Source organism: Columba livia, chromosome Z (assembly GCF_036013475.1).
Source record: "Columba livia isolate bColLiv1 breed racing homer chromosome Z, bColLiv1.pat.W.v2, whole genome shotgun sequence".
In the NCBI taxonomy this organism is placed as follows: Eukaryota; Metazoa; Chordata; class Aves; order Columbiformes; family Columbidae; genus Columba; species Columba livia.
In genome coordinates this window covers 26083692-26105200 of record NC_088642.1, presented here as the reverse complement: position 1 = coordinate 26105200, position 21509 = coordinate 26083692, and the positions used below count along the sequence as shown (strand labels likewise).

The following is a 21509-nucleotide window of genomic DNA, read 5'->3' as shown; positions in this document are numbered from 1 at the left end:
CCCAAATGTGTTTATCCCTTACTGGTTTTCTTTTTAAGAATATAAACGCCTACTTACTTTCCACAAAACGGCAACCAACACTAACAGCAAGAGGAGTCCAGCCAAAATACTGCCAATCACAACACCAACTGGTATCTCAGCTTTCTCATCTGGCTTCATTATTGTAACTGGGATCTGAAAACAGAGGGATTGTGTGTCAAAGATTAACATGAACTGCACATAAAGTAGAATTTGTAAACCAAATACTTGACTAATACTTGACTAATAGTGGGACTGCACACATTCTAGGATCACTGACTGGAACACACCAGGCAATTACAGCCTTTTCACTGCTACCTGGTTATAGCACTTTCACAGGTACTTCCTTGCACCACCACGGCATATGGCATTGCCAGCTAAGGATTAGGGCCCTCATCACTGATGGTTGTACACCACAGGCAGAGAAGCAATCTCTTCTTGCCAAATTCCTGCCACCTTGGTAACAAGAGGTCTTTCAGAGTTGTTCCCATAGTGCGCAGACACACCATCAGTAGGTAAACCAGACATGCTTATGTGCTGCCGAGGAATAGCCTGGTGTAGAGCCCCATCTGCTCGAAACAGACTTCTGCTGCATCAGCTGGAGAAGAACTACTTCCTACTGAGCACTGTCAGAGCCTGTTATGTGTGGTGAGCAGCTGTAGAAGGCAACACTAATCATGGAAACCAGACAGCATCATGCACTCACTGTGTCTGCTGAAATCTCTCCCCTCCTGCTGGGCAGGTACCTCTGTCTCCTTTGCTGTTCCTGCCTTCTGGGAAACCACTAGGAATTTGTGAATCTGTGTTCTCCTGAGTCAACTGCATGACTTTGCTGTAAGATGTAGGAGTCAAACAGCAGTGTTTCTAGCACACCTATGCTTCCTGAACTACAAGCAATACCAGAGAGCTCCTAGAACAGCATACTGTGTCTGGAAGTTAGTTTTCAGGTGATACCCTATCTAGTAGGATTGCGTATGACCATCTATACAGCTACGTATAACATAGTTGCTCAGGGAGATATTGCTGTAATATTTATGAACTGTCAAATCTTTGGATTTAATCTTGGAATGACATACATTTAGCATTAAGGTTTTGTCCTTCCTGAAACATGATAAAAGAAGTCACGTTGGTTTATTTTCTCAGGGTTGCTTGCTCAGCACATTTGTCTGGTGTAATTTAATCTTCAGCTTTCTGGGAAACTTGCACTGGACTGACATCTCAGTGATTTAAGTCATTTCTGCTGGAAGGCTTCAATGTTGTGCTAGGTGTGGCTATGTGTATTCATTTCACTGAGGCAAGCAGGCGTTGTGTATTTCCTAACTAAATGACCATAAAGATGGCTATAGCAGGTTAATGTTCTGTCCTCCAGCTGGCAGTCCTTTCCAGCTTGGAAAAAAATCTGAAAGCTTTTATGCAGATTCCTAAGCAGCTTCCCCACATAGCATCACAAGGCAATGTTAATTCATTTGGCCACACAGCAACCCAGCTCATCCAAACTAAAGAGCCAGTATCCTATGTGTGTGCAGTTTGCCTAGTAGTGCTTTCTCCATTAGATTACCAGTTAAGTGGCACTGTTGGGAGAGGTAAATTGATGCCTAAGAATACATATCTTCCCTGAAGTAAAACTGTGGTCAGGAAGACACCACGGCTGGGATTCACCTCATCTAGTGTTATATTCACAGTGGAAGAGGCTTCCAATGGAAAAGTGTAGGGGCTTTTAAAGCCTAATTCATCCTACTTGTTTTCATTATCGTCTTTAAAATGAGATGGATTGCATCTCAGAAATACCTATTTTTTCAACCGATTAAGTTTTATAGAAGGGCTAACTCTGATGTGGATGCCTAATGTAAATATTAAGTTGGATGAATCCTACCACCCCCATCAAAAATAATAGGGTAACTAGGGAAATAAACTCAGATTGCCTCTGCACTGTCCTGTTCCCAAGGAAGCATGAAAGGCAAAGTCTGGCTATCACTGCTGACCAGCCAGGAAGTACATGCAGTGATGGGTAATGACTCCATCATCACTTAAGTGTGAAAGTAAATTGTCTGCCCTAGGGAGAGTGTGCCTCCACCAGCTTGCACATTTGCCTAGACTTTGCACAGGGCGAGACGCTGTCGAATATGGATCAGGCTGTAAGCCTCCCCAAAAGCCACCATGTTTCTTAGGAGCCCTGTGGATAACTTTCAGGGTCTGTTCAGACACTTCTGTACTGCTGTAAAATTCCCAGCTGCAGATGTTTCAATGGCTGGCTGAGGAATTAACTTTTATTAATATTTGTCAACTGACTTAGTCAACAGTGATTTGAATAATTAAATTCTGGTTCTCCTGAAATCACCAACAGAAACACTGGTAATGCAGATTTGGCCGCATCATGCTCCAACTGTGGAAAAACACCTAAAAATACATAGTTTATGAGCTACTTAAAAAGGCTGTGCAATTAATTGGAATATTTGCGTTCTGTATTAATGAATTTCATCTCCTAGAAGAAATACTACCATGCCACAAAGCTGAGGCATTCAGCACACTTCAAATACAGGCATGTAGCTTTTCTGCAAAAACATGGCATGATTTCCAGTACTACACATACATTCCCTTTGGTTCTTCAGGCATTGGAGGTTTCCCTGAATACAAAAGGGTCTATTCAGAGGCTCTTCACAAGAACGGAGTGATTCATGAGCAAACAATGACAAAAATAGTACTGAATTATGGTCTTACTTCCCCATGGAGATAGATCAATCAATACTGTCTTCATACATATTTAATTTAACTGAATTTTCCATTGCCTGTGAACAGGCTATGCTACACATTCTCACAGGTGTTTGACTCTCTTACTAACTTGTATGTTGGTTTTCAATGGCCTTAGTTATTTTCATGGATAAAAGAGGCTGGTAAATCCTGTAAAAATAAATCTAAACTTAGTATTGCAAATCTATCTCTAGATAGGCCAAGAGAACAAGGTATCTTTTTACTATTTATATAACAGCACCACAATGCTAATATATTCTTCAAGTGTTGTTTATGTTTCTGTATAGCAAATGGAAACCTTGGGAGAAGGATTCTACACTAATACAGTGATGGTCTGGGGACCTTTCTTGAGATTAGCTGTGTCCATATTGTCTATATGACAGCCATTCCAAATGCAAAAAAAAAACAACATTCCACATTCTTTTACAAATGAGATTAAGTATATTTGCTGGCGACCTGTGCCAAACATCTGTCCACTAACTTCAAACCAAATACACTTACAGAAGTAAGACCATAAATGAGATTTGCAAAAGTGTTACCCAGAGCTCATTTATCTACAACAACTAATTCCGTTCCAGAAAAGAAGTCAAAATTTTGATCTTTTAAGAACAGGAAGTTGAACGAATTTCCGAAGTTTCTAACTGTGTTTTGCTGATAGTTCTACAATCTATTTGAGATCTACAGATTTTGATTAAGTCTGTTTATACAGCAGTTGGCTGAAATGAAAACATTTGAGTAACTTAAGGGAGATATTATATAGCCAAAAGGATACATTAATTCAACATAATAAAATGTCATCAAAGTTTGTAATTTGCTATGTACTCCTAAAGGACACTGAACATTAGATATTATCACTTTAATGCAGTAAAAGAGAAGTTGAAAAAATATACTTATCTATCACTTACAGTTAGGGTATTCTCTCGAATTATAAATAACTCAGGGTTATGTGTATCAATTTTTGTATCTGTAGAGAGTTTTAATGTCTGGAAAGATAACTGAAAAAGAAGATAAAAAACCTGTAAATCTCAATTACATGGCATATCGATTAGAATGCAGACATCCTAAAATAATTTTCTTTCTTTGAAATGAAGACTTCAGACGCACAAAAAAAAAATCACAGTATAAAGAAAATTAAAATGATGTTTTTATTTGTCCCAAGCTAACATGCCTATGAAAGTAATAATGTATCAGTAATCGGATTTAATTTTGCTGTTCTTACTCAGCAAGGAAACTGGAGAACTGGCCTTTTTTTTCTGGAACACATAGTTCAAGCAACACAGAGGAATTTTATAATATACCAATTTTTATAGCTAATTCAAAGATGCCACTACTGCTAGCAGTGAAGACATGGGGGGAAAAATAACAGTAAGAAAGGGAGAAATATCTCAGCAATGAAAGACACATGGGGATACATCTCTGGCCTCTGAAAGAAATGGAAACTGGATGTTCTTTCCCTTTCCCCCCCACATCACCTCTATCCAATGCTTCTGTTTTTCCCCATTTATTTTTTCCTATCACTATCTGTTCCTCTGCACTGCTCAAATTCTGACATTGCTCCCTCAGCTTAAAGAAAGAACAGGACAAAAATATTAAGCCAATTCCAATTTGAAAAGGGATCTTGAGCCAGATGCCACTTCACTCTGTGCCTGTGCTGAGAGGCAGAGGAGTGTGGCTGTGCAGCCACCACCAGCTCACCACGGGTCTTCTCCATGGGCACAGGCGGCTCTGCTTCGCGCAGCACCTCCCTGAACAGCAAAGGAGCGCTTGCCAGCCATCCCAAATGCAATGCCTGTCTGTCATTTTGCTCTGTCATTCTGCCTCCACAGACATTTCCCTGTGGCAGGGCCAGGTATGGTGCGCTTGGCACAGGGAATCTAAGAAACCGTGGGTCCACATCAGCCCATGCACACCAAATTGACAGTTCCTGTAGCATATTGTCATCGCATGACTGCACTGTGGCCGTCTGCCCAATTAGTCTGTCCCATGCTCCTCAGTGTTTAAAAACCTGCCTGCAACTATTCTAAGTTCTTTTTAAATTCCTAAACACATCTTTCTTTGCTTTGTTTAGCAGGTACCAGCAAGCTTGCTATCCCGTTCTTGGACAATGACTGATTGCCATTAAATAAAAAGGCTGATGTCATGCACTACTGAGTGACTGCAAGATTATTTGCACTGAACATTGACAATCAAATAGAAAATAACAAAATGGGAAATGAGAGGAAAACTGTGACAAGCAATCTTTCCATCCCATCTCCTGCAATGACTGCAACATTTCATTCAGGTCTCCATCTTCTGTGTACTTGACTAGCACTAACAAGTGGTCTTCACCCAGCTGATTTGAAAAATACAAACTTTAAAGACAGACAGATGCTTTGCTTCACACAATTGCATAAGTATATTACATTATCAATCTGACCTTTTCCTTTTGAGCTGAGTACTAAAGCTGACAACAGCCCTGCTGTTAAACGTCAATACCTGCCATAAGCCTCGCCAGACAAACTAAGAGAATGCGTCATGTTCCTGACACTAGGCAAACCCAGGACTGCGAGACTGGTTGCCTAGCTAAGAAGCAAACATGGTCTCATTTCAAAAGTCTGGTAATTCATGATGAGTTATATCCTGGAGGACACATGGTAATTTAAAATGGGAGAGTCAAGATATTATTGATGGATATTTTTACGCATCCTTGACACCAACTCTAATAAAAAAGAAAAAGTAAATTTCCACACTTTTTCTAACAAATAAAACTGGCAGCACTAGCAGGCTTTTGATATTGATGTGACTTAAAATGATCACTACATAGGCTGCGATGTTCAAAAGCTAAAAGCAAAATTATTTTCCAGGCAATGATGATACTGTACTCTGCTGTCCTGTACTGAGTTTTGTGGAAACTATAGCTCCCCTTGAATGAATTTAGCAGATGCAGAAAATGTTTTTTTCAGCTGTAAAAATTGCATTATCACAGAATTTTCTTAAGATCTATGCACACAACAATGTAAAGTAAAGGAAAGTCTTTCTAGATGGGAAGGTCTCTTTACTGAACTTTGAAAAAAATCAGGAGTTAGAAAATTTTGAGTACTGGATCCTTCATGAAGATGCAGCTGATACTCACAGCAGCAAAGGTTCCGTTCCAGATTCTGGTGGACACATTCACAAAGTACTCTCCCTTCAGCATAACATCTTCCAGTTTGCATGCGATGGTGCTGCACTTCACATTCTTACAGTTCTTCCACAGAAAACAGGAAGGAGACGCAACAGCATGCATTAAAAATACACTTTAACAAATGTTCTTTTAACATCTAGATTTTTTGCTCTAGCCTTTGTCAATCTGTGCATACAAATTAAGTGCTTGCAGGCTGTGAAGAATATGCAAGTGTTCTTCTATCTAAGGCACATGCAGTATGTATGAGAACATCCATAGGCTGCACTCCTGCACTGTGAATGAGAAATGCCACCCCCACCACAGCTGTGCCACCCTGTCCTGTGGTACTGCAGCCCTGAGTCTTACTCACCAGTTCTTTAGAAGCTCTGAAGTTCTCTTTTGTGAAAGATGGAGAATAAGGTCTTTTCCCTATTTGCAGTGGATTTGTCTGAGCTTGACAAGTAACACCTCTGGCCTAGGAAATATGTCAGGAATGAAACTGGATGACATCACACTCAGGAGTTTATAGTCATTATAATAATATATGTTTCTGGGATGAGATGGTGGTGGCGAAGGCTAGATTGTGGAAACTACAAGACTGCATGTGGTTTTGGTCAGAATTAAACATGTCTTACAGTAATTTTTTTCTGTCTAGACTGACGTGAAGGTTTTGTCCCAATCAAAAAATTCCATTTTTACTATAACCTTCCCAGGAACTTGGAAAATAACCTGGCTGAAGAGTTCCAGGGTCATATGAAAAGGCAGGCCTGGACCATAAAGATAATCCACATCTGCCAAGCAATAGACTAGTGTACTGGTGATATCGTGGTCCTCCCCCTTCCCTTTATGGGAAAGGGACAAGGAAAAAGGGCATAGATTCTCTGAATCTCAGTCATACTGTGAGGGAAATAATTGATGTTTATGGTACTGATTAAACCCCAAAATACAGCAGTTGATGTAATTCAGTGATCACCTGATCTGTTGTGACAGCCGTTATGTACATCAGTGGGTTGTCTTTGCTGGTCAGTTCTGGAATATGGATTTTTACAGATGCCATCTTTACTGGGATACTTCCTGTTGTTACCTGCGAAGCAAGTAACTCACAATTAATTCAGGTAGTTATACTCAAAAATGCATTAATTAGTTGATATAGCAAGAAAATCAAAAATCACAGATGAGTATGGAAGAACTTCACTCATTTTACATTGATGTTTTTTGTACTAAGACACTTACGAGGGTAGTAATTACATAATGCCAGTAGTAAAGCAGAAAGTGTACTGTATAGCCTCAGACCCCTGTCTGTTTTCTTAGCAAAGCTCTTATTAACTCTGTGAAATACGTTTCAAAAAGCAAATGTTCTGCCACAGCCAACAGGCCTGTTATTTTGTCCTCTAGAGTAGCAGTTACAGGAATGTAAATGGAATATAATTTAAGTTTCTTCCATGTTGCATATTTGGATCTAAGTTTTTCTAAGTTACGTAACAAATGCTATGATCCAGCTAGTCCTTCCATCTGCTTTGAGCACTTAACCCTTGCCAAACTTCAAGTTTCAAAGTCCAAGCCTGTGAAGACTTGTTTTCCTTTATCAAGTCAGCAGAAGACAAACATGCTCTGTGGAAAAGCAGTGGAACTTGGCCTAAAGTTAAGCATTAACTATCTTCTAAATATGTAAACAGTGCAGGATCAATCCCTCCCCATACTACTTGTGCAGTAAGTGCAAATTTCATCCTTAACTCCATAAAGACTGTAAGCATTTATCCCCCAGCTATTTGTAATTTTTTTGTTACATGACTGATTCAAAAGCATCAAAATCAGACAGTGAAATCAGGAGTGTTTTTTCAACTACATTTGGGACGAGGCTACAAGAGGAGGTAAGGCAGCTTCTCAAACCAGAACCAGAAACATTTACTAACCTTAACTGAGAAGTTGAACGTGGGGCCAATATCTTCAAAACTATTCACAGTGGAAGGAATGTTATGACCAGAGTACACTTCATAGAAGTTGATGTTGGCAAGCCTAGTTAACAACCATAAAACAATACATTTCAATTTGGCAGCTGCTTTGAAAACATATGTTACTGGATGTGCCTCAGTGAAACAGGTTACAAGTACAGTCTGAGGAAAAATCAGTCATTTGTACCACTGTTTGAATTTTACAAAGTTATTTAAGAAAATACATGGCACTGCACTAAAGCCCAGAGCTGGAGTGAACATGTGAAGATAAGATGGGAGGGCTGCATGATACCTCAGTCTCCTGCAACCCATGGTGCTTCAGTGCCAGACTGCAAACTCCTGTCCCACACACACAAGCCCCAACTTCCAGTATTGCAGTGGTCTCTCTCCTCAGAAAGGGCCTCTGGTGGTCCCCCTGGGTACATCCATAACAGCAAATACCAACAGATCCTGACGCCACAGACCACAGTCAGGCTTGTTTCCACACTGCCTTGCTGTGAAAGTACACACAGCATCCTGCTTGTGTGCATGGTGCACATCGCATCCCCTCTGGGCCACTTTTGTTAGTACATATGGGTTTCAAAATTTTAAATTTCCAAAGTAACATGAGGGTGGTTGCAGCCCACCACAGCATGAAATTACAGGTGTATGACAGAAGGATGTGGTGTGAGGGCCTCTGGATGCTTGAGGGGCTCAGCCAGCTGAGACCATGCTCAAAGACTATGAAAGCATCCCTGTGTAGTGCCTCACCTACATGTGCTACCTGTGAGCAGCTTCTCTGCTGAGCTGTACCAGAACTGTGTCTGCACTTCATCATTAGCTTTCATTAGGAGGCTAATTTGAGCAGTCAAAAAGCAAGCTGGGGAGTGAGTCAGGAAGGAGCAGGAGCTATCATGATTCCTACATCAGCTCTTCCTGTAGCACAAAGTGCAAATCCATCCTCTCTTTGCCAGTGCTGCTCTCCCTGTTTAATCTGGGTACAATCCCAAATTAACATGTGTGTAGTCTCACAGAGGTGCTTCATTCTCAGTTATGGTCCTCCATATTTCATCGTGGATCCTTTTCAATTCCCCATACTTCCTGCCCTGGGCCCCTTCCTTGAAGGGCCTCCTCACAAGGACTCCTAGGCAAACCTGTGTGATGCATTTTCTGTTTCCTTATTGCTCCTATCTCCAGTCCTTCCAGGATGCACAGTATCAGCTTCCTTGTCCTTGCAGGAGTAATGGGTGAAACTGATTTCCACCTCTTCTCCTGGAAACTCAGATTAGGGGATTTTCCCCAGAAAGGCTTCACTTCAGCAAGACAACACTTTTTTTCTCAACCCTTGTGTTTTAAGATGTTACTTCTTGGCTGTATTACCAGCCTCAAGAAGGAATTATCTCCAGATAGGTATATTCTAAGTGGAACAGTGTTAGAACTAACTAAGTCCAAGGCAAGCATTTGAAATTGTACCTTGGCTTAATGTGTACTTCCTTTAGTTTTCTTAAATTGATTCATCTCCAAGAATAACTCATCCTTTTCTGGCAGTACAGATTTCTTCACGCCTTGACTTGCATATGAAATTGCATTTTCTCATACTTGGGAGATGCACCTGAATTCAAACCCCTGTTTTTTCTTGAGTAACTCTTCTATATATTTTATGCCTGGCCTTTCCTCAGGCATTGAGTTTCTGTACATATTTCTCAGCTAATTAAATCTGCTGATTCAACTTAGCACCATCTCAGTTTCCTAGATGGCTGCTGAAGTTGCTGTGCTGGCCACCTGGTCAGATGCTCCTGTAGTCTCTGTGCTGCTGCTAATTTCAGTAAGAAATGCTGCTTCTGATGAAGTCTCATGAGTCATTTCTCAAGGAGCTGAAAGAACTTGCTTCACTGACACAAATACTTTTCTGCAATTAAAATACTCTAAAAAAATCTGCATGACTGCAGAATTGGTGCATTTAGGCACAGTGAATTAAGGGCCTTCAAATATTCTGAAACTGCTGCTGCCAAGCAGGTTATTAAACTCAGCTTTGCTATTGTGGTCCCTATTCTAGCTCAGGTCGTCCTACGTAGTCAACAGTTCTTGTAGTTATGACGGTCTTTGAATATTAATATCCTGGATTCATTGTTGGTGTGCATTTTTTTAAGCAGCCTCCTCTTTTTCAAATTGCTGTCTTTCTTTGAATAATTACTATTTATTTTATTGCAGTTTATGTTTACAAATTTTGGAATGCCTCAGGATGCAAAAGCATTTTTCCCACCAATAATGGTGACCAAATGCACAAAATATAACTACATGTAGTTTATCCTGTAAATTCAGTAACTGGGAAAGACTTTTTTTTTTTTTTTTAAATGAAAAGTAAAATATCCTATCTTTATTCGCAAATCAAAACAGTATATTTTTGTTTCAATTCTTCTTAAGTTAAAGTGTAACTGAAGTTATTCTTGTTTGGAACAGTAACAGTCTTAATTACTGTTTCACTGCATGCCAAATCAGGGCCCAAGGTAAGAGGTTTCAAGGGCATGATATAAAGATCTGTCTTAAAGCAATTTTCATCTGCCTCTCTCCTTCTGCCTGCCCAGCTCTCTCTCTGTACAAACTGCCTTTCCCAGGGTAAAGGAACCCTCTTGTAATAGCCTGACCTGCCTTCTGTGGGGAGGGAAAGAGCTGGCACCAGGAGGGAAGGGGCAGGTGTGAGCCAGAGTCTCTGGGAGGACAGGTGGGAAAGCAGGCTGTGTGGGTCCCCATGCCAGTGCAGTTGCAGCAACGGGGAATCTGCCACGTGCACCTCATGTTTTGGTTCAAATCATTATCTCAAATTGCTAATAAGCATTTTTGGTTTTGGCCCAGATTCAGCAGATATGTCCATATTTTTTTTTTCCTTCTCCCTCCCTGACTCCTTGCTGAGAGTTTGAGCTGGGGTAGATCTTTCTTTTTGTTTTGTTTGCTTAGTTTGATTATCTTAACTCCAGATTTGATCCAATGTCAATACATTTGAGCCCAGAGACCCAATCTTATGATAAAGTATGTGCCGATTATATTATCAAAACCAGAAGTGCTATTCATTTTTTATACCACTTCCGTTCATGTGAGCATCTGTAACAATAGTGCAAAGGTAAACATGGATCCATCATTTTTTACAACACATTCCATAATTATTTCCATGTAAGATTATTAGAACATCAAATTCTGCTACTGTTATGAAGTGGCAATTTCTTATGACTTCCAAGATGAAAACCAAGTTTCACTATATTTTCAGTGGCCTTTCAAGAATGTTACTATATTCAAATGCCTTGGCAAAATGACAGTGACTCTTTACATTATTCAGCATACCTTGTGAGGTGAATTTCTGCATCATATCGCAAAGGAATTGATAAGCTGACCTGGTTGTCCAATTCTTGTGCTTCCTTACTTTCGCTGTTCATCAAAAAACATTTAAGTTAGGTGTTATAACATTATTTTATACAAATAAGGTATTAATACCTAACTTGCTTTCATACAATTATATACTTTACCTCAATGCATGAAAACTTATAACTGCCACATTCTGAAGATTTTTCAGGTTAAAATCGAAACTAATATCAAAGGATACCTATGGAAGAAACAAGGAACACAGTGAATATATTGATGGTACAACATCCAAAGGACTCCTAATAGCAACATAGTTACTCATATGTGAAATAACCTGGAATTGCCCTCTGTATTGGCATTCTCCACCAATTTCTGTGTAATATTTCCATAATTTCTAATACTCCAGAATTGCTTTGTTCTCACTTGCCCCTACAAAGAGGCATTGTTACACAAACATGAGTTATGTGCATTTGTAAATCGAGTAAAACTAGCTCCTTGCTGCAACAGAAGGTGTTACGGATTGCTTCAATTATGTGCTTTTAAACATTAGCACTAACACAAGCTTTGTATACACTCTTTTCTTCCATTCATTCCAACAGGTCCCCTTTGACCAATGCCATTAAAAATTCAGAACAAACTTAAGTTTTTGCATGTAAATTTGTATTTTTTTTCTCCTGCCACCATAAAATGTCATGTTTCTGTTCCTTCTAGCAAGTTCCTTTTTGTTCCAGTTGATTGTGTTAGAGGCTGGAAGCCTATTTCTGTTCTGCCCTTGAGGAATAAGAGATCAAGTTCTATAAAACAATGTATATCCCGAGATTTATTGTCTGTAAGAGGAAAAGGATATATGATCTATCCTAGGACTGTGTGGGCCACCCCTCTCCTCTCAAAGCAACGCTGCATTCTTGGAGAGATGAGATTCATAGAGCAGGAGAGGGAACTACCCCAGGTTCACGCAGCAGGAGGGGTTTGATGGGAATTGTACTCAGTTCCCAGCAGCCTATGCGTAATACTCTCTGCCTCTGCCCCCTAGCCCTCACCCTCCAGCAGTTACAAAGCTACAGTGGCATTTGAAAGCCATGTGTAATGACCAATGTGCTTCAAGAGCCTTTTTTTCCTGTAACCTGGCAGGGGGTGACAGATGTATAGCCCTTAGTTTGCTTCTTTTAATGCCTCTGCAGCCCAAAGGGAAGTTAATGGTTGCCAAATCCAAGAAATCCTCACCAGCAGTAAATGCAGATTTAGGGGAAAACAACAAAAATCTTTTGGTGTCATTCAAGGTTATTTAAACATGCCAGCTGTACCTGTTGTCCTGTTCTGAAAACAGGATAGCTTATTTGGCAAATGACTGTACTTTGTGCTGTTCCTGTTTGACACGAGACTTCAGTCCCATCATTCTGCAGAGGAAACAGAAAGAAAAGTCACCTTAGTATCAGGTTTTGATAAAGCAGAGAGGAAGTTACCAATCTGTATCTTCAACAGGACATGTGTTATGCTAAGGAGTGGTACAGACAGGTGTTAAAGCAGTAGTTCCTAGAGATGCAGCAGGTGAGTGGGGCCCAGACAGGGCCAGGAGAGAGGCAGGAGAAGCATGGGACACGGCCTAGAACTTTGCAATTTCTTGTGAGCTGTAATGATCTTGTTAGGATTTTGTGCTGAGCTTGGAAGAAGAAATGCAGGCTGGAAAGTACAGGTCACATCCAGCCGTAATTTTTAACAGCTTTTTCCACAACTCTCGCAGCCATATTTACATGACCTGAGAGCTAGTTAAATACTCTCACTATAGAACTTAGTGTGCAGAGGGGAACTCTACTGTACTTTTTGTAGGAAAATCTACAATATATAAGAGTTTCTGTACTACTTTGCAGAATATTTAGCATGTCATCGTCCCACATTAAAGACAGTTATCATCACTTTTAAAAGAATTAATTAAAATGTACTGCCTTTTGTTAAAAGCATCCCTACTAGACATTAACCATCCATGAATTATGCTACAAAAAAAACCCAAACCAAACACCCATACATTCTCAGCTTAAGCTCTTCTTCCTGCTTTGAAGCAGGCACATTTTTGGTCAAAAGCTTCACTTGCAGGCTGAAATATTTCTAAGCAAACGGGCTTTTAAAGCAAATGAAGATCCTAGCTCCAGTGTGGTCTTTCGGCATGAGTGGAATGAGCAATTTTGCTACACAACGGGATGGGGAGTGAGAGGGGCACACTCAGCTCTGTGTGGAGTGCTTCTGCCAGTTCATTGTTAAGGAAAATGCTACTCTTCGGCAGTGATGAATGCTCCTACCCCTCTTCTCCCTTCAGTATAGGGATTGCTCTGGAATTCACCCCTAGGATTATCACGCACCTCTCCAGTAGCAGCCTGACGACATAAGCCAAGCGCTGAAGTCTGGATTTCATCCTCCATGAATTGAGAGTAACAGCTGAGATTATAGATTTACTGCATTCCCCAAAATAGTATGTATCATTTCTTTCTTTGCCCTTTTCTAAGACAAAATTCATTATAAGAGCTTCTGGTATAGCAATCATTTCAACCTGATTAACTGTCTAGATGGAACACATGGCCTTGGCAGTAACACTGTTTCTAGATCCAAAGTCTGTGCTCTAAGGCCACATCATCAGTGCTGCATGCTTGATTTATCAAATACAAATTCCCTGTGGCACAGCAACTGCATTCAAGCATGTTGTTGGGAGTCAAGCAGAAGATGTGGGTGCCAAGGCCTAAAGTGAGGAGAGATGACTGAAATACTGACGTGAGGTCCAACTCAACAGGCTGCCAACTTTTATGCTGAGTTGGCAGTGTCTCTCCTTGATCTAAATAAACTGATACGCCAAAGGGAATAATTCTGGCATCCAAGAAAATAAACTGGGAGAATGGTTTGCACATACATTCTTTCCTGGGATAGGCACTACTAGAAAGAAAAAAAATATCTGAGAAGCTCAAAAATAAGTGGCAATAATAGAAACAGCAAGGCTGGGTATCATACCGGTAAAGACGAAGAAGCGAAAAACAGGTTGTCTGAAAATGTAGCCTGGATTCTGGTGTTATATGCATTTTCCTTTTTATTTCTCAATTTCACATTGAATGTTAGTCTTCTGTTTTTGCTGCTGACAACAAACTGCTGTTTGCTGTTGGAAAATAAAGTCCATTTCTGTAAACAGAGGTACTAGAACAGCTGTGGATCATGAAAATATATTGCCTGGAGTCAACAACAAATACCAAGCACACCAAGATATTTCCTATGTTCTATGCACTTAAACACTCTTGTTTTCTAAACCCGTTGACAAAAGAAATTCTGTAATTTTTTTTTCTTAAAACTGAACAGAATTAGTGTCTTCTTAAAGTGCAGGACCTTGATTATGTAGGGTCAAAGTCACTTTGCTGAATTTTCAAGGCTCAGCTCTGGTGGTTAGGGGAGAAGAGAGCGGGTGGCAGACTTGGGTGGCAGCTCCAGGAAGAGGCAGCCCTGTCTCTGTGCAGACTGTACATAGATGCTTATATCTGCATATGCACTTGGAGTATGTGCTGCTGGAATGGCTGACCTCAGTTTCCCAGTGGCACAGACTTCTGCAGGATCCTCACCACTCCCTGCTGGAGGGACCAAGATGATTGCTGCAGGCACTGATGCTCTCCCAGCACGCTCCCTTTCCTGACAGTAGCTGGCTAGACATGAATCCCCTGAATGCCCCCTCAATTCCTAAGGTACCAAAACGTGGGTTTGTCTCAGCTGACAAGAGTCCTACTTCTGTATCTGTGTTCCTATCATGCCTCTTTTTCCTTCATTAGTTGCTTATGCTTTTTTTTAATCCCTGCTAGTTCTAAGTAGATATGGAACTAGGAAGGCATTCTCATCTAGAAATTCTTCCAAAGCCTACAGACACACCAACTGGTGAAAACACCCGACTCAAACAATTTAACTGATTCAGCTCTTACCCATCATCTGCTTTCTGCTGAACACTCAGAACAAGATCACAGATACAAAGTTCATCTTCACCACAATCTTTAACAAAAGGAATCTAAGGAAACAAAAAAATATTTCCTGAATTACAGTGCTAGAGATAGTGGAAAGCAAACACCTTCGAGATGAAGCACATTCTTTGTTTGCAGATAAGAAATCCCTCTGAAGGGCATTAAAAACTCTGACACATGAACAAGTTAACACTGAGTAACGTGTTACTACATGTCAACTGATCTGTAAGAATGGTGCAGGCAGGTTATTGTTAACGTACAAAAATGTGATGTAATCAAAGGGGTTCCATTTCTCTTTTATGTACGCTTTTATTGTAGGCTAATCTATAATAACCTAAAATACTTCATCTCTGCTATCAACTAGAAATTGACATCAACAGTGACATGGCTCAAACAATTCACTTGTTATGCCGTGGTGGCTGATGTGTGTGTGTGTGAGCAAGCCCATGCAATATAGATAAAGGTATAAAAGGAACCAAGGGATGCCGCCCAGGTGCCTCCTTTCACCCCAGTGACTTAATGAGAACACCAGTTTGCACTTAGATGCACGCTGTCATTTGTGGGGGCCACAAATTACAGACGTGTGTATAGCCATGCATTTTTCTATAGTAAGTTTGCATACTTACACTATAGGCCACAGATGCAGGAGAATATCTATCAAGGACAGGGCTGGAGCCAGGGTTTGCAAGACCAATGTCAATACGCAAACTAAGGGAATTAACTGCATCTGAAGGTTCCTGTAAAATGCATGTTTCAGATGACAGCTTTCAGCACAGCAAACAGGGTAAAATTTATAATTCTATTGTAAATTGAGAATGCATAGTAAAATCATTCTTAGTCTAAACAAGAAGTAACGGTGTAAAGCTTCATTTCTTGACCGAAATAATTATATGAAGTTGAGTAGTGTGGGTTTCTCTTACTAAACAGCTCTTAGTGCCATTTTCCTAGGATTTCTGGAGAACCTATTAATCGCAGTCACTTCTAGGGCTAAGGAACAGGCAGATTCTCTGCAGTTGCAGAAGCTGGTCCTCAATTGCCACCACCAGGTGACTTCCATTCTCACCTGTCTGCAGAAGGCAAATTCCTATTCCACTCTGCCTTACCATCACAGAGAACAGCTGGGCCTGAGCAACACTAAAACACAATATACCTCCTGTCGCCAATCTTTCTTAGCACTGGATGGACACTATTCTAGCACCATGGCTCAGGGCTCTAAATGTGCTTGAAGCAGCAAAGATATCTGCATTGCAAAACAAAGCAGGAACTAAAGTCCTCTACCTGACCTAGGATAATATGGGGGTTCAAGGGAACTCTCAGGGCTGTGTTCGGTCTTTGATTTTAGAGAAAGATAAATACTTCCTTTTTTCTTTTTTTTTTTTTTTTTTTCCCCCATAGATGTATTACCTAGGGCTAGTAAGCACCAGAAGTCTGCATGAAATGCTGTTAGTTTGAGAAAAAACATTTGCATGTATGTCTTAGTTCTTAAGAAGGGAGGGAAATTAAAATCTATTGAAACTATGGACTATGGGCTCTGTGTTATGTCAGAACTGAAGTACATAATTAAGAACTGCCTTTTCTAAAAAGCTGTGCTTAACTTGACAGTTATTAGTTGCTTTGAAATCAGAATCTTACTAAGGATTTTTCAGTTGTTGGGGACTTGAGAAACATAAATCATTGAGTAAACCACGCACAAAATTCATCAACATCTTCCTCTGGTCATTTTTGTCACACAAGACTGCTTGCAATAGCACTTACCTGTACACTGAATATGTCATGAACACAATTCTCCTCATGACGTACCACAACATCCCTTTGCATGTACCTTTCATTATTTTCTTTGAACAATCCTCTAGAAGTCACTCTCGAGGACTGGAGATCTGCATCCAATGTTGCATTGTACTTTATAGCTACAAGAAGAATAACAGTACATTTTTTGCTGAGTATAACTGCCCACGATCTCAGTACTATGCTCAACATGTGACCAGGCTTTCCGAACCACGCTAAATATTTTATTTTTTCATAGCTTGCTGAACACAGAACACTCTCAAAATGATAAAATTTTCTCTTGTGTTTTCCAAAACAGTCAAACAGGTTTAAATCCTGACGTAAGTTCTCATCCACAGAGAGCACATTAAATGGCAATCAATCCAGTCTCCATTGCAGATGTCTAAGCCTGCAGCTCAGGCAAGAAGCCAGTCAGCAGGGCCAGGATTACGCTAGATAAATGGGCCTTGCAACCACATCCCTGAACTCTGAGGAGACTATAAAGAATCTGCATCTTCTCTTGAATCACATAATAATTTCTGTCTTCTTCTCTTCATATTATGACTAATACACTGTAGAAGTTCACCATTATTTTATAGCTCACAATCTTGAGTTCCTAAAGGCACTATACATAGCACTGAATCAGTCCAACTGGTGTTATCCATGACGTGTAGCTTCATGAGAGGACAGCACTGGTCCCAGAAATATTTGGTGCTCTCCTGTCCTCTAAAAAGATGATGTTCTCCTCAGTGACATCTGCACTAAGCCTGTGGAAATTTATTTTTACTGTTTGTTTGTATTTTGGTTTTGTCTGAAGAGAGAAGAAAAGTCTGCAGTCTGCTGTTGAAACCAGCAGGTTGAAAAAAGTAATTTCTCACTAATGACATTTTCTGGGGTTTGTTGAACAGCAAGGATATAGCTCTTCTTTATACTGTTAATTTCTCACTTTGCAAAGATTATGGAGCCAATGAGGAAAGTAGGTCTTGAAAATACTTTCTCAAACACTTAAGTTTTATACTGATTTTCCCTACTTGACATTCAATCTAATATATCTTTAGAATTTCCACAACTCATTTGAATAATGGACTTCTGAAGAAATGAATAAAAGACAAATCATTGAAATACTCTTACCCACTTGATTATTTCTCTTAGCAGGTCTAAATGTAGCCCCAAAACATATTTTGACAGTTATTTCTGTGTTCTTGTTCAGGAGACTGATTTTCTCAGGTTTAAATGAGGCAATTATGGACACATTTGCAATGCTTCGTGACCTGAAAAATATTTTTAAAAGGTTACATGTGATTTTACAAGAGCACTGGGTAATGCAGAAGCTGTCGTCTATTACTATCTTTAAATGTAATACTGATTTTCTTGTTTCTCAATGTAAACATTTTTTAATGGCACAGGTAAAATTATTTTTCTTTGCATGTACGTGAATTTGTTGATACAGTTATGACAATAAATAAATTATCATGTCAAATCAATGGATAATCAATGTCGTTATAATAATGCTCTAATCCTTTCCTTAAGGTAACAGAGAATGAAGCCTTTGTCCTGTTTTTGCAATAAGTAACCTTCTGCTCCTTTAAGGAATTTACTGAGCTTCTCTGAGAAGGCACAGGAGAATAATTCTTCATTTTAATTAATATTCTTATTTTTCAGAAAAAAACACTTTCATGTAATTAATCAAGATTTTGAAAAACAGTTTCAAAGGAATCCTGAACATAAAAACAAACGCTTTAATCAAAAGTGAAACTTGTTAATCAGACCAAATGCCAGAGTGAAAGAAAAATGAGCAATTTCATTAATCACATCTAAATAAAAGCTGATACTCCAAGGGAGCATAATTTTCTTTAATGCAACTGCCACCAGCACCAGCATTAGTTCTATTGTGGGTCAAAGCCCCAAAATGACCATTTATTGTTAATAATCTTGTTTCATTATGAAATAAGTAGCAGTTTAGTGATGTTTTTCTTGTTACAATGGGGAGCCTCAGGCAAAAGATAGAAAAGCAAGATGCATTTTAACTTAGCTCCTCAAAGTAGTGAAAAGCTTGCAGTACTTAGGGAAGCAGAAGATTTGGTTTCTGTAAAGCTTTTTTTCCTTTATTTTGTAGAAATACTCACATTGCCATATGCTAGAAAAGATGAGTTTCTTGCCAGATAGAGGTGCCCACTCTCTTTGACAGCTCTCTGCTCTTACCCTGCAGGACAACTCTCCCCCAGATCAGCCTACCAGCCAGCGAAGGTCATGCAGTTTGTGTGAGAACTGATTTCATCTGTCTTAGACTCAGCTATTGAAACTATACTGTGGCTATTGAAGTACAACCTGCTGTTACAAATACTCACAAGCAAGCCCCACTCCTTGCTGCTGCACCTTTCCTCTGGAGCATGTACCTGCACAGCAGAAGCAGGCAGGGTCTCTCCTGGCCTCTCCATCCCCAGCTGGGTCCCTCCTGGCAGCCCCCACCACATGCTTCCCCCTGCACGCCTTGGCTCTGCCCACCATGCTGCCTTGGCTTTTGATGGTTTTGTGATACATGCTTAAAAGAGGTTTAGTCTAACGCCATATGACAGCAGCCATGACGCAAGAAGTGTGTTAGCTCTGAACACATGAAATGAAAGAGCTTTTTTGGTTTGTTTGTTTGCTGTTTAATTAACTACATGCTCAACTTTCATCTGAATCATTAAGTGCTTCCTTTCTAAAAGAGTTTACCAACCATAGCAGAATCACATTTCCATCAGCTCCAACCGATATGTCAGTAATGTCATCGTCATTTAAGTCTCTATGGCCATCTACTGATCTTCCAAAGAACTGGAGCTGTTTTCCAAAAGCAGAATCAGATCCTAAAATTTTCTGGGAAAGAGAGTTTGGTTACTGAGTTTGCCACAAGCATGCTTAAGTCTGTAGATAGCAGCCTAAGCAATGGATTTTCACTAATATTCCCTGTATATGCAATGTATTGTTTAAACAAAATGCTTTTGTGGATGTTTTCTCAGATGCTTTCAAGCACTTTTTCCTCCCCTGTTGGAACAGACAATGGACTAGATTTTTCTGTCTTGGGAGAAGATCAACTAACTGACTGCTGTATGCCAGCTAGTACTTACCAGAAACTTTTTCCATCTCACACTAAGCAACTCAAAGAACAGGAAGCATAATAGGACTTCTAACAAATACTTTCTGCAATCAGAAAGTCTGCAGGAAAAGTGACACTAAAATTACCATTCTATTAGCATATAGGATATGCAAAGCCCACTGAAAGTATTTTCCTTTAATACTACGTATTTATAATTTACAGAGCTGGGATTAATCTAATTTTCGTTGCTGTACATCAACATGAAAAACCTGAATAATGGGTGTCAAAAATTATATAGGGAATTAGCTGACTTCATATGCAGCCACCAAAAATTTTAAGAGCCTCAGATGGAGCATCTTGCAAGTTCTTTTCCTCTTTATGCTTCAGTTATAAGCACCACAACACCAACGAGGGCATGCTGACAGCTGAAGTAAGGAGAGGCATAAAACTTGAAATAAGCCATGAGAATAAAAGTACTCCTTTAAGAGGATGAAACAGTAACAAATTAAAAAAATAGAAAATCCTTCTATTTATCTCTCGCAGATCTAAAGGCACTGAGTACAGCATTATGCAACAAAGTGGATTACCTGAGAATATTTTGTACGTATAGTCTTTTGAAATCCATTGTAAATGTAAATTGCTCCAGAGTTTTGGTTTTCCAGTGGTGCACCTATTACAACATCATTAAAGCCATCCAAATCAATGTCTGCAAGTGTTGCGATAGCTGATCCAAAGCGAGCATTTTCTGACCCCTGTGGACCTTCCAAGAGTTCTTGTTGATCCAAAATTCCCTTTAAAAAAAGAAAAAAGAAGAAAAAGCTAAAATACAGCTATCATTGCACTACATTAGACATAGAAGTAGTATCTATGTGCATTGTTTTTTGTTTTTGTTTGGCAATACATTCCCCTTGGACTCCTCAACCCTGAATTCCTTCCCCATTGTATTGCCCATTCAGTTTGCATTATGTCTCAGAGTCTTGGCAAGCATTACACAGCAAAATTAAAGCATGCTATGCAAAGCCCTAACAGCAAATATAACCATATGTATGAAGCTTAAATGCTGTCCTCATCTGACTGTTCTGAAAGTTTCACAATACATTGAAAAATACAGTTTCCAGTTTTGGATTACCAGTTTTTATGCAGAGGGAATGGAAATTATGTAACTGGACATAATTCTTTGAAACAGAAATGGAATTTCCTAACTGAACTAACGCAAAAAACATGTGTCCAAATGCTAAACTCCTGACCTCTCCAGTGCCCATGGAGAAACAAAGATTGGAAATCTTTATAGTTAAATAATCACATTTACACTAGCTTTAATTCAACACTGGCAAACATTGTTCTCATCGTTAACCTCAGTTACCATGCTGTGCTTAAAATTTTAGAAATACCAGCCAAGTTATTTGTTAAAAATGGCTAGAAAAGTATTATTTGCACAACATGGACAAGTTGTACAAATCCAGGTTCTTTAAAAAAAAAAATTAAAAAAATAATTCTTT

The 21509-nt window shown here is 39.6% G+C and overlaps 1 protein-coding gene across 2 annotated transcripts in view; it reads right to left on the bottom strand.

The window, feature by feature from the left end:
* The window catches only part of ITGA2 (integrin subunit alpha 2), a 65778-nt gene that overhangs the window by 2665 nt on the left and 41604 nt on the right, over positions 1–21509 (bottom strand). For both annotated transcript variants that reach the window (XM_005500880.4, XM_065045186.1), the window contains 16 exons: positions 20598–20801; positions 19654–19790; positions 18066–18205; positions 16926–17077; positions 15797–15907; positions 15135–15217; positions 14188–14329; positions 12498–12590; positions 11358–11434; positions 11176–11259; positions 7822–7924; positions 6882–6992; positions 6279–6383; positions 5879–5992; positions 3672–3761; positions 58–174 (listed from right to left, as the gene is read on the bottom strand). In XM_005500880.4, the coding sequence (XP_005500937.3) occupies positions 58–174; positions 3672–3761; positions 5879–5992; positions 6279–6383; positions 6882–6992; positions 7822–7924; positions 11176–11259; positions 11358–11434; positions 12498–12590; positions 14188–14329; positions 15135–15217; positions 15797–15907; positions 16926–17077; positions 18066–18205; positions 19654–19790; positions 20598–20801 (1863 nt within the window). The remainder of the gene's footprint in view (positions 1–57; positions 175–3671; positions 3762–5878; positions 5993–6278; positions 6384–6881; positions 6993–7821; positions 7925–11175; positions 11260–11357; positions 11435–12497; positions 12591–14187; positions 14330–15134; positions 15218–15796; positions 15908–16925; positions 17078–18065; positions 18206–19653; positions 19791–20597; positions 20802–21509) is intronic.